Source organism: Drosophila biarmipes, chromosome X, assembly GCF_025231255.1.
Source record: "Drosophila biarmipes strain raj3 chromosome X, RU_DBia_V1.1, whole genome shotgun sequence".
Classification (NCBI taxonomy): domain Eukaryota; kingdom Metazoa; phylum Arthropoda; class Insecta; order Diptera; family Drosophilidae; genus Drosophila; species Drosophila biarmipes.
Window position 1 is genome coordinate 7435247 of NC_066611.1, and position 12689 is coordinate 7447935.

Here is a 12689-nt window from a genome sequence, read left to right on the forward strand (position 1 = left end):
TATTTCACTTGCCTTATCGATGAATCGCTTCGCACCACAGCCAATAGAGGGCGCTATGGTGGTAGATGCTGACGATAAAAGCCTTACTTTCCATAAAGATAAAAACAGCTTCGAAAGAGAACTTAATTTAAATTAAATAAGAATTAATTAAACAAAGGGAATTCTTTAGTTATCTTTTTGCTTAATTTATCGATGGTTTTATATACACTACACCGAAAGAGGGCGCTTTATAAGTATTTACTTTATAAAAAAAAAACAACAGATGGCGATTTGGTAGTCTCTACTGAAAAAATAGAAATGAAATTTAGATAAAATCTTCTTCAAATTCAATAGAAATTCAAACTATTTAGCTTCGCGTTCCAAATATATTTAATGTCAATTGATTGGAAAATAAAAAAAGCCAATGAAAACAAAAATTTACTCTTAAAAAATAATCTGATTTAAAGCGCTATGCTTTTGTTTTAAAAAATTAATCAGAAATTTGAATTATATCTGAGACACGTATTAATCTAAAAAATCTATTGCCCAATAATTTTAAATTGATTTTTCTCTAAAATGTACCCACGTGTCGTATAAGTAATATTGCTAAACTAAATTTTCACTGCCATTTTGTCGAATGAATGACAATAATTATTGCAATATTTGCAAAAAAATTTTAGATAGTTAATATCTTGGTTAGCTTTAAATTTCTCTCTCAAATTTACCAAGTAAATTTAATTTGGTCCCGATCCGTAAGTATGTAACTCATACGCAATGTTGGCATTCCTTGAGAACAGAAAACTAAAATCTATTAAAAACAATGCTAAAATTCATTGTAAATTTTAAATTTTTGATGAGTTGCCTTTGATAAGTAGGCAATACTTATACCCTTATCCTAATTTTAATGTCCAAAAACAAAAAGTTTAAATCAACACTAATTATAACTTAATTTATGTTACTTCTTTTCATTTTATTTTAAATCTAATATAATTTCCTTTTATGTATTTTTTGTTCACACTTGTAAGTACAATCACCCAATGGGTCCCACTGTGCGGAGAGACAGTGTCCCTGTTTTTTTCGGCTTTTTTTCGGGTGAACTGAAATGATGTTGACTCAACGTGCCAGCAGCCAGCCAGGCGCTAACGGTAACAGCGGCAGCAACAACGAGAACAACAACAACTACAGCAACAACCTGACAACGAGACAACAACTGCGCTGTAGTTGTGGAATTCGCAGTGGCTAATAAGTGTGTTTTCCACGCTGCTTGGCAAATAACTAACGCAAAATTACACAAATTGTGTGCGAAAAATTAAATGTTGAAGGTGAAGAAAAAGTGTCGTTACAGAAAGTTCATAAAGTGTGTGCTGATAACGGGGATAAAAAAAAACGCAAATCTTTTGAATGAGCAAGAGAAAATGAGAGAGTCGGCCAATGAGCGAGAGAGAGATAGGACGAGAAGGAGAGAGTGAGAGGCGGTGGAAAAAATTCGTCATTCATTCACAAGTGCAATGTGAAAAACAACAACAGCAACAGAGGGGCTGAAATAGAGCGGCTTAGGCAACAAATAAAACAAATAAAAAAAAAACGGGGAAATGAGTGAAGCGCGTGCTTAACCTAAAAGTGCAGGCCACTCACCCACACAATTACACACAATCAGGAACTCAAACAGGCTAGCACACACACACACACATACATATGCATAGATGTGAAGTCCCACACTCAAATTCATGCTCTTTGTTTTCCACTTCCGCTATTCGCAGACAACAACAACAACCAACAACCGCAACAACTACAGCAACAATCGAATAACAACAACAACAATGCATAGTTCCTGCTGAGTAGCTTTTTTGTATAATCGAATGAGTGTCCTTTTGTGTATGTTTGTATGAGATCCAAATCCAAGGTAAACCAAGATGAAATCCAATCGAGCAACAGCAACAACAACTACCGCAGCAACAACTAAACACTGCCGCCTACAAACAATAAGTTAACAACAACAACAGCTGAGAGGAATAGAAAACCCCTGAAGACAGGAAGAAAGCTAAAAAGACGATGGAAAGTGGCCAACCCTTGTAGCTAGCTTGAATTTCCCTTAGGAAAAGGAACAACCAAGAAAACAACCCAAAGGAACAACCCACGCAACAACAACCAACCACAACGAACAACAACAGCCCACAAAATAAAACTATAGCAAAAGTTTAAGGTAATCACATACAAGAACAACAATCTACAGAACAATCTCCAGAAATACCAACTAACAACAACTGCCAAGTATAACAATCTTCAACAACAATTGACAACGATATCCAACAACAAACGAAACAAACAAAACAACCAAAACTTACAACATTAGTGCAGAAAGTAAGAGTTTTTATACAATCAGTTCTCCCAGAAAAACCTTTGACAACATCTAAATTATAAACTTAACATTACAACAATAACTACAGAAAATCAACAACTTCGACAACGAAAAGGTTAACAACTAGCTGTTATAGGAATACAGAAACCTTCCCGGCATTTGCTAAAACGTAAAAAACATTCCAAAAACTAAAACAATGTGCTTACCAAAATCATCAATATTAAATCTATAGGCTTAGTTCATATGAATGGCAAACAACTAACGAAAACTCGCACATTTTAAAAACAACTAAGAATGCTTAACTTTTAATTAATGTTGTGGGCTACGCAAAACGACAGTATCTTAGATCTACGGCTTCCATAAGTTTACTTAAACCAAGTTAACGAGAGTGTTAATATATATGCATAACCAAAATACCTACAAAATACGCTAATCATTTCACGTAAAATCACAAATTTGTACAAGTATTTATATGTTTAGCAAAAATTCACAAAACGCACAAATCCATTAACGATAATTAATGTTGGGCCTACAACAAATATTAACAAACTAACAAGTAGTGTTATAAACGATTTGAGAAGACAAATTATGAAAAGTAAATTGATTATAATTTAACAACTATACAATTTTTGGTAAAATAAAAATTTACTAAAAATATACCAAACATTTGATAAGACAGCAAAGATATTCAACAATCATTTTAAACAACTCACCAATTATTCAACAACGAACCACCATTGCAAATCTAGCAGATTCTACAAGATGGATTGTATATCTCATTGACTAAGAGAGACCCCCGATAGTAATTAAATAGTAAACTATTTGTTGCGGCACAGCGAATAGAGTAATGGAAACTATAATAAGCTAACAAAGAGATTTCACCAATCAGTTTCAACAAGTCCACATAGCAATTGCACAAGAAATCCAGCGGATTGTTCAAGATGGAGCGCATGTGGCGAAAAGTGAATCACAGTTTGCGCAACACATCCAAATCACAGTCACAGCAGCCGTCAGGTGGCGAGGCAATCGCCGGTGGTGGTGCCGGCACAGGAGCCACTGCAGCCACACCCCAATCCACGGATACGATTAGTTCGGCGGGTGGCTTTGGCGATGGTCAGCTGGTGGTCGCCGTGCAGGGATTGCCCAGCGGTGGTGGCGGATCAGGAATTGGCGCCACCGGCGGCAGCAATGCCACGGGCAGACGCCTGGCCAGCAGTGGCGGCGGTTGCAACAAGTCCCTGAGCCAGCATGTCCTGCAGACACGTACCGCATCCTCGGAGCGCCGCAGACGACGCAGGCGGAAGAGTCGACCTCGACGCGGAGGCGGAATGGGAGCAGTCACCAGTTGCGTCGGGGATCCCGGCGGCGATAATATGTCGTAAGTTGAAATACCTTTTATTTAAACTTAACAAAATATTAATATTCATCGAGGTGTCCAAAGGCATGCTACAATAAATATTTCGTTAATTTTTTTTATAAAAAGTGTTTGCTAATTTCAGGCACAATTTTAAAAAGTTATAATATGCTAGATTACAATTAAACTTAAATAAAAGACAAAGTTTTCATATAGGTTTCTAAAAGTATGCTACAATTATATTTTAAATTCAATAGTTCTATAAATGTTTGCCTACTTTTCAGTACCATTTGTGTAGTTTTTTATTACCAGAGACAAAACGTTCGCAGGCTCAAAAGAAGACATTTTGGGCTGCTCCTAAGAGACTAATATGAATATATTATTTACTTGAAACTAGTCGTAATTTGATCTACTCCTATATACCAAGTTGAAAACTAATTATAATTTATAATTAAGAGATTATTTACTTAAGAAAACATTTAGGTTAAAGGCTTTAATTAGATCTGTTCCTGGATTATATTAAATAAAGATGTTAATTAAAAAAAAAAAAAAAAAAAAAAAAAAGAGACAAAACGTTAAATTTTATCACTTAATCACTTAAAATTTTTTTAGGTGTCTAAAAATATACAAAAATATTTGTTACAGCCCAAAAAATCATTGAAAAATAACACTATACTTTGTTAACTTCAAACTTCTTAACACTTGCTATAACATTTTAAAGTGATTTCAACGCAATCTCTCAGAGTTTTAAACCACTTATAAAGATGTCTAAAAGTATGCCACGATATTTATTTGAGTCCGGAAGTCCGGCGAATCAAAGGCACAGAGACAAAGCACTATTTTCCACAGCACTCTTTTGGGCACCTCTTTAAGTGTAGGTATTCAGAACTCTAGTGATTTCTCTAGCACCCCTTATAAGTACTATAGAGTAGCATTCTTTATTCTCAATGTTCTCACAAGACAATGCCATTCAATGTCGGTTGGCTGAGGGCGTTCCGAGCGGAGATACTAACGAGGCCTTGACTCGCTTTCCATTGCAGTTCCTCGGGCGGCTTCTACACCCTGAAGGAGCACCAGCACTATCGCCCCAGTCACCATCATGGCGGGGGCGTTTCCGGCGGAGGAGGCGGCTCCTCGCGGCGTCTGTTCGCCACTTCGGCGCCCAGCGGCACGGTGATGATGTACCCGAATCCCCAGCGCGCCGCGGCCCTGGGACCATCTGGAGGATCTGGTGCCGGACAGGCATCCACTTCGGCGGGAGGAGGAGGAGGTGGAGCTGGAGGAGGAGCGGCCGGATCTGGAGCTGGAGGACCGCCGGACATCTCGCTGCGACAGCGGGCGGTGGCCAAGTTGCGCATGTTCAACTTCCACCTCAACTGGGATCTGCACATGACGCACTGCAAGCCCTGCGGGTGAGTAGCGCTGCTGCACTGAAAGAAAAATCATTGCCTGTTTGGAGAGCATTCCAAGCTAAAATTAAAGACAGGTCAGACACTTTTATGGAAATTTAAGGCATTCCAAAATATATTTCTTGAGAAAAAAGGTTTAAAGGTTTACTTTCGACCAGCAGTTTATTTTAAACTAGGTGTAATTAAAAAATGTTTTTTACTTTTCTTTTCAAGTAACGATTTTATTTGATTCAATTCCAACTTGCATACGAGTCGTATGAGTAATTTTTGCGAAAACTAGAACTATAAATTAATTTTTTGTTTACTAAAATCAATAAGGGCCTTAGGCTAAATATAATATTTTTGTTTTTAGACCATATAACTCAGAAATACATGGAAAAATAAAAAATAACCTAAAATTAAAAAAAAAATGAAAGCCAAACATTTAAAATAAAAAAATACATTGAAAATCTATTTAAAAAAAATTTAATATAAATAATTGTTTAGATAGCAAAGAAAGGAATGCTTATGTACCTAAATTTTGAATAATTATACACTTTGAAAAGAATTTAAAATATATAAATATTGGGATACCAAAAATAAATATGTACTTAAGTTTAACGCCTTTAAAAAAATATTATTAAGCTTTCCATTTCCAAAGGGGGAAATCTCTCAAAAACTAAAATTAAAAAATATAATTCTAAAATTTCCAAAATGCGTAAAAAACGGCTTAATAATATTTTAGAGTAGTGATTTTGAAATCACTGTAAAATGTAATTATAGGCATCAAAAAAAAAAAAAAAAAAAAAAAAAAAAAAAAAAAAAAAAAAAAAAAAAAAAAAAAAAAAAAAAAAAAAACAAAGTGCGTGCTTACGCGTTATTATTTTGTTATCTATTCTTCGTGTGCTAATAATAGCACAGATCATAAAAATTCGGACGCTGTCTAGCGCAGTGTCGGCAGTGGGACAACAACAACAACATAAGTGTAGTGCGACAAGACTGCATTTGTGCCCGCTAGGGCACCGCTGTTCCCCTCACACTGCGCGCAGCCGTACAAGAGGGGCAATAAAAGCAGTGATTGACTTACATTCGACTTTGCATAAAATCGAGAGAAATGGCAAATACCAGAGAAACAATGCTTCTGGGCGAAGCTCTGAGAAAAGCCGTCATGGACGAGGTGATTCCAGGAGAGTTAACCCTGGCAAAAAATCTGGCCACTAGCGGCAAGCTTAACTCATATGGTATAGCAGTATCAAGCAGTAATGCAGCCTGTATCACCAGTACTCTGACAACAACTCACAGTCCAATATATACCAACACTACATCATCACCCAGCATATGCAGTGGCATGTGCTCAACGCCTATGCCTCCTAAAGCATTAAGCACTTCTATAGACTTCCCCCCTCTACCGGATTCACCCAGATGGCAAAAAATCCAGAGCCAGAAGAGGAAGGGGTCATCGAACTCACCAATAAGTCAACGAAAACGTGCCGATATTAGAAATTTAGAACCCAGTGACCCTGTGTCAGCAAACAGGTTCGAAACACTATCAGTTGATGACGATGAGATGGACTGCAATAGTGTGGACGAACCATCGACTAGCGCTGCAGCAGCGGCTTACCGTTCTCACACCGCTTCTAAGGCTAAAGACAGCAATGCACATAACAAGAACGCAAACGTACAAAGTAAAACTGATTCATCTACGGTAAAATCTGCTTCTACTGGTAGTCCAAAACCACCACCAATCGTTCTTATGGACGTGACAAACGTGAACGAACTTCTTATCGCTATCGAGGAAGTTACAAATCTTGAAAATGTTGAAATCAAATCCTCTGTGGGCTCCACTCACAGAATCTACACCAAAGACGCAAACACCTACAGGGCTGTAGTACGACAACTAAGTTCCCTGAAAATTGAATTCCATTGCTATCAATTGAAAGACGAGAAACCATTCAGAGTTGTTGTGCGAGGATTACACCATTCACAGCTCCATCATAAAATCAAAGAGGAATTACTCAGACAGGGGCATAAAGTTCTATCAATATATAACCCAAAAAGCAACAAGAGCGGTGAACAGATGAACCTCTTCTTCATTAATGTAGAAAAGAATCTAAATAACAAAGATATACTCCAACTACGATCTCTATGTCGCCAACGCGTCCGTTTTGAAGTAGCCAGAAAAGCACAAGACATAGTGCAATGTCGGAGATGCCAATCGTTTGGTCATACTGCAAGATATTGCTACAGACCTTTTATCTGTGTCTCTTGCGGTGACTACCATAAATCATCAGATTGTCCCAGAAGCAAAGAAGCACCAGCAACTTGCACTCACTGTGGTGAAAATCACCCAGCTAACTTCCGTGGCTGCAAATCCTATCAAAAATTGCTCAAAATGAACGAAAATGTACAGAAAACCCCAAAAGTGAGCATAAACAATAACTCTACACCCAAACATTATGAAAATGGAGTTTCTTATGCTCAAATAGCCAGAAATGCAAATCCAATCACGGAAAAACAAAACAAACGACCAGGAAACCTAACAAATAGGCTACAGGACGCCATTCAACAGCAACATCACTACGGTGCAAAAAATCATGCGCACTTTTTCCCAGATGTGTCACAACAGCAAAATGCACAAGAATCTAAACTAGAAATGGCAGTTGCATCGCTCTCAAAAGCTATCGAGGGTCTATACGCCATGCAAGCCCAGATGCTGAAGATGCTGGTTGCAATTAACGCGCAACTTACACAATGTCCCAAATAAAAATTCTCACCTGGAACACGCGAGGTGCTGCCGGCAAAATGACGGAAATCGGCCACCTTGCGGAGAGAGAGAATATTGACATTCTCCTTCTCACTGAAACGAAGACATCCAACCTTCAACTATTTGGATATGAAGTCTACACTTCAAATCTACCTGACGGCAGCCACAGGGGTGGAGCTGCAATCCTGGTTAACAAAAAGATCAATCACTTTCCCATCGAGCCAATCGTCCATGCTAAAGTCCAAATCGTGGGTGCCAGAATCCAAACATGTATAGGACAAATATTCATCGGATCAATCTATTGCCCTCCGAACTTCAGCTGGACTCAATCAGAATTTGATGACATATTCGCTAACTTCAACTTCCCAAGATCATTTATCAGCGGAGACTGGAACGCCAAACATCCATGGTGGGGTTCTGCGATCACCTGTCACCGAGGTAACTTACTTGCCGCAAGCGCCATCTCAATTAACGCCAACATCCTGGCGACTGGAGCACCAACATACTATCCAAGCGCAGTAAATCGAAGACCATCCTGTTTAGACTTTGCAATTTATCGCAACATTCCACACGACAAGCTAAGCATCAGAGACAGCTGGGACCTTGAATCGGACCACCTATCTCTCATCACTACATTAAAAACAGAAGCCATACAATGCACTCAACGTAGACAACTTCTTAGCAAACACACAAATGTAGCTGTTTTCAAGGAAGAACTATGTAGATCGATACGCCTTAACATTGAGCTCAACTCTGCTGCTGAGATTGACGACGCTGTAGACCTCTTCACTACCAACGTGACAAATGCGGCGAGGAGTGCAAACGTGTACACTGCAAACAATCATGGCAGAGCCCTCATACGCCACTCGAATAGAATTGACCCAAACATTGCAGAGATTCTAGTCCGTAAGAGAGCACTGAGAAGACGTTATATTCGAACGCACAGTCCTGAGGATAAAGCTCAATGGCATAGATGCGCCAGAGAGCTTCACGTTGCCATGGCTGAATTGAAAAATGCGCAATTCGAACATATGCTGACCAATATGGACTATTCTAATGATTCCATTTTTAATATGTGGTCCTTTACCAAAAAAGTAAAAAGAATGCCACAGAAAGTTACGCCTCTGAAGAACAGCAATGGTAACTGGTGTCGCTCCTTAGAAGAGCAAGTACAAACATTTGCGGAACACCTTGGCGACAGATTCACTGCGTTTAATTTCGCATCCGAGGAGGATATCAACAGAATAAACGAAATACTACAGCGCCCTTTCCAGATGTCACCTCCAATAAGACATATCCGTCTGGAAGAAGTCTCAAACATGATACGTACCCTCAAAAGTCGAAAGGCGCCAGGTCATGACCTAATAAGCAACGCAGTACTTAAAATCCTTCCCAAGAGAGCACTATTACTTATCACATTGATATTCAATGCGATACTTAGAGTGCAATACTTTCCCAAAAAATGGAAGAGTGCTAGAATCAGTATGATTCTAAAGCCAGGGAAACCGGAACAGGATCCATGCTCCTACCGGCCTATCAGCCTCCTGCCCTCTTTATCGAAGGTAATGGAAAGGCTGATAGCTTCCCGACTTATAATACACCTAGAAGACAATGATACTATCCCAATGCACCAATTCGGATTCAGAGCCGGCCACAGTACGATTGAGCAATTGCACCGTGTAGTCAATCACATCCTGAAGGCCTACGACAATAAAGAATACTGCAACGGCATCTTTCTTGACATACAACAGGCATTTGATAGAGTTTGGATCCCGGGACTACTAGCCAAAGTCAAAACAGCGCTGCCAGCCAACCTGTTTGAGCTCATCAGATCGTTTCTCACAAACAGAGATTTTTGCGTCCAGTCCAGAGACGCAATCTCTGCAAATGTTGCCATTACAGCTGGCGTTCCCCAAGGAAGCGTCTTAGGACCGCTACTGTACTCCATCTTTACAGCAGACATCCCCAAGCCAAGCTATGAAGAAATGACCTACGACAACAGCAAAATGCTGCTGGCCAGCTTCGCTGACGACGTCTGCTTTCTCAGCTCCTCGAACAGTGAGACCGAGTCTTCACAAACGCTGCAAACCTACCTCAACGAATTCGAGAAATGGGCCACGGCGAACAATATCAAAATCAACGAAAGCAAATGCGTAAACGTTTGCTTTACGTTACGCCGAAAAACAACTCCGGTGGTCCACATTAATAATGTGGACATAGAGCAAGCGACTAAGGCGAAATACCTAGGCCTCACACTGGACAAACGCCTAACCTTCCGAGAACATATTGCCAGAGTCGTCAAAATGTGCAACCTAAAGCGGAACCAATTATTCTGGATGCTAAACAAGAAAAGCAAATTATCTCTAAGATGCAAGCGGCACATTTATCAACAAATCATCGCACCAACTTGGAGATATGGAATCCAAATTTGGGGAGTGGCGGCTGCGTCCCACCGAAAACGTTTCCAAACCGTCCAGAACAAAACATTAAGACAAATCACTGGCTGTGAGTGGTTCGTTAGCGGCCAAACGCTTCACAATGACCTAAACCTGAGTCTTGTTGAAGACCAAATATCGTTCTTCTCAAGCAGGTACAACGACCGTCTAACTGCCCACCGTAATCGTCTAGCCCGGAGATTACAGGGGGCTATCCCAATTCGCAGGCTCAAAAGAAGACATTTTGGGCTGCTCCTAAGAGACTAATATGAATATATTATTTACTTGAAACTAGTCGTAATTTGATCTACTCCTATATACCAAGTTGAAAACTAATTATAATTTATAATTAAGAGATTATTTACTTAAGAAAACATTTAGGTTAAAGGCTTTAATTAGATCTGTTCCTGGATTATATTAAATAAAGATGTTAATTAAAAAAAAAAAAAAAAAAAAAAAAAAAAAAAAAAAAAAAAAAAAAAAACCATAACTATTCGTATGAATAGAGTCGTTTAAATTTAATTCAATATTTTTTTTGCTACAAGACGTTGCCTTAGACAAAAAGTTAAGCTTTGGAATTTGAATGCTGATGAGGTCTGGGCATTTGTCCTTTGTTCCTTTACTCGGCGCATGGCTAGGGGTGTTGGTTACCTTGGTGCTAGTTCGGAATCATTCATCATTCCCGGACAACATAGTTGTAAATAATGTTACCCACAAGGATTCCTCTCGGCGATTATTATGGCGATAAATCAAAGGCAACCTCCTCTGCCTGCTGCCCACCTTTCTTCCGACTTTCTCTGTTCTCCTTTTCCATTTTCCCTGCTCCTGGCCCTTCTAGTTTGCTCTCTCCACCCATCAGATCCTGTGACAATATTCCTCACCTATGGCCACGCGTTTTGTTTGATTTCGGGGAACGGGGAGGGACCAAAGGCAGTCCATGGATGTGAATATGCAAATTACTCTGGTCCAGCTTTGCGGGCTGGCTGACTGAATGACCAACTGGCCGACTGAATGACTGAAATACTGGGGAACTGACGTAAGGACGATTGCCATTGCCATTAAGCTGGCCAAGTTGATGGCACGCTCAAAGCCCTCTGTGGGCCAATCTATAAATAAGTTTAGCAAACAACAAGAGCGCGTTGGAAAACTTCAATCTACATCCGCCAACGATATGGAAATAAGGGGTCGCCTACGTGTGTGCTTGTGTGTTTGTGGATGGGAAACAAGTGCACAGCAAAAAAGAAAAGAAAACAGTAAATAAAATTTAAAAATTAAAATCTCTATGGTTTTTAAAAGTATGCTACAATTGTAATATTATCATCCTGTTGTAAGTCGCGCTGTTTTCATTGCACACTTTTAGACACTTTTATCTTCAGTTTCGTTTTTTTTTAATATTTTTGTATGGTTTCCCCTTTTTGACAGTGTAATGTCCTGCAGGACGTCAGCCCACGTAATGAGTTTATTTAATTTTTCATTCCTTTTTCTCTCATTTAATTAACAGCTGCAGAACTACAAACAGCCAAAAGTTGGGCCATGCACTGATAATCCTTGCAGCATTTATTATTATACCAGAGCTTTGCAAGGTTTACAATTCTATAAGTAAACATTGACAATTTCGATGCATAGGGAATGATTATAGAATCATTTAATTTAAGGATCCTTTCCTTAACCCAAATTCCTCGCACATTTGCTCCTTCAGTATTGAATGCATTTGTAACTAATTCAAGTAAATCTTCTCGCAAACTTTCAATTAAATAAGAGCAGTATTAATCAAAAGGTCCCTGGGGCGGGGTGAAAAAAGGACACTCTAGGGGGGGAGGGGTGATTGGAGGGTCAAGGGGCAGGGGGGAGGTGCAAGACAGATGGCCGGAGATGACAGGTAAGCAGTTTGCGTTTGTGTGCGGGCACACACGTGTGCAAATAACAATAATCAGGACACGCACACACGCGCGCACTCGGTGTCAACGGACAAAACAAATGATGATAACTGCGAGTCAAATGAAATGTCCACGGAAAGAGGAAAAACAACCAGGAAAAACAACAGCAACAAAAAATGCAAAAAAAAAGAACCAAAATGAGGAAAAAATAAAATAACAGCATTGAGTCGAGCAGCCAGAAAATAAAGACAATATTTGTCAAGCACACTGGCCCTCACACACAAACACATATGCTTTTTACGTGGCCCAAAAGTGTGTGCGACAAACTGCACGAAAAAAATTCAAATTGGCGAAGCCCGGATACGGAAATGGACCCCAAGACAAGCCAGTTCCTAAACCTACGAGCAAACCCGTCGACAATTGAGAAACTGTTTAGTTTAGCAGATAATTGTGCACTGAACAAGAGTGTACAAAATTAAATTTCTTTTAATTTTAAATGTAAATATTTTAATATTACCTACAAAAAATTCATG

At 39.3% G+C, this 12689-nt stretch overlaps 2 protein-coding genes across 3 annotated transcripts in view; one reads left to right on the forward strand and one right to left on the reverse strand.

Annotated features, from left to right (window-relative positions):
- LOC108033607 (high affinity cGMP-specific 3',5'-cyclic phosphodiesterase 9A) overlaps nt 1–12689 on the reverse strand; it is a 155323-nt gene that overhangs the window by 65107 nt on the left and 77527 nt on the right. The window lies entirely within an intron of this gene.
- Nucleotides 1033–5148, forward strand: LOC127012513 (circumsporozoite protein-like). Of its 2 annotated transcripts, XM_050890557.1 has the most exons (3): nt 1033–1301; nt 1740–3716; nt 4733–5148. In XM_050890557.1, the coding sequence occupies exons 2-3, from the start codon at nt 3280–3282 to the stop codon at nt 5106–5108; spliced, it is 813 nt and encodes a 270-aa protein (XP_050746514.1). In that variant the 5' UTR covers nt 1033–1301; nt 1740–3279; the 3' UTR covers nt 5109–5148. The 2 variants fall into 2 exon arrangements, with proteins under 2 accessions (XP_050746514.1, XP_050746513.1); XM_050890556.1 differs by having other exon boundaries at nt 1033–3716.

Excerpts from the sequence above, each read along its gene's own strand:
- LOC127012513 (XM_050890556.1), top strand. The coding sequence starts at position 3,280 with ATGGAGCGCATGTGGCGAAAAGTGAATCACAGTTTGCGCAACACATCC. Across the intron at positions 3,717-4,732 it reads CCCGGCGGCGATAATATGTC|TTCCTCGGGCGGCTTCTACA; the intron begins GTAAGTTGAAAT and ends TTTCCATTGCAG.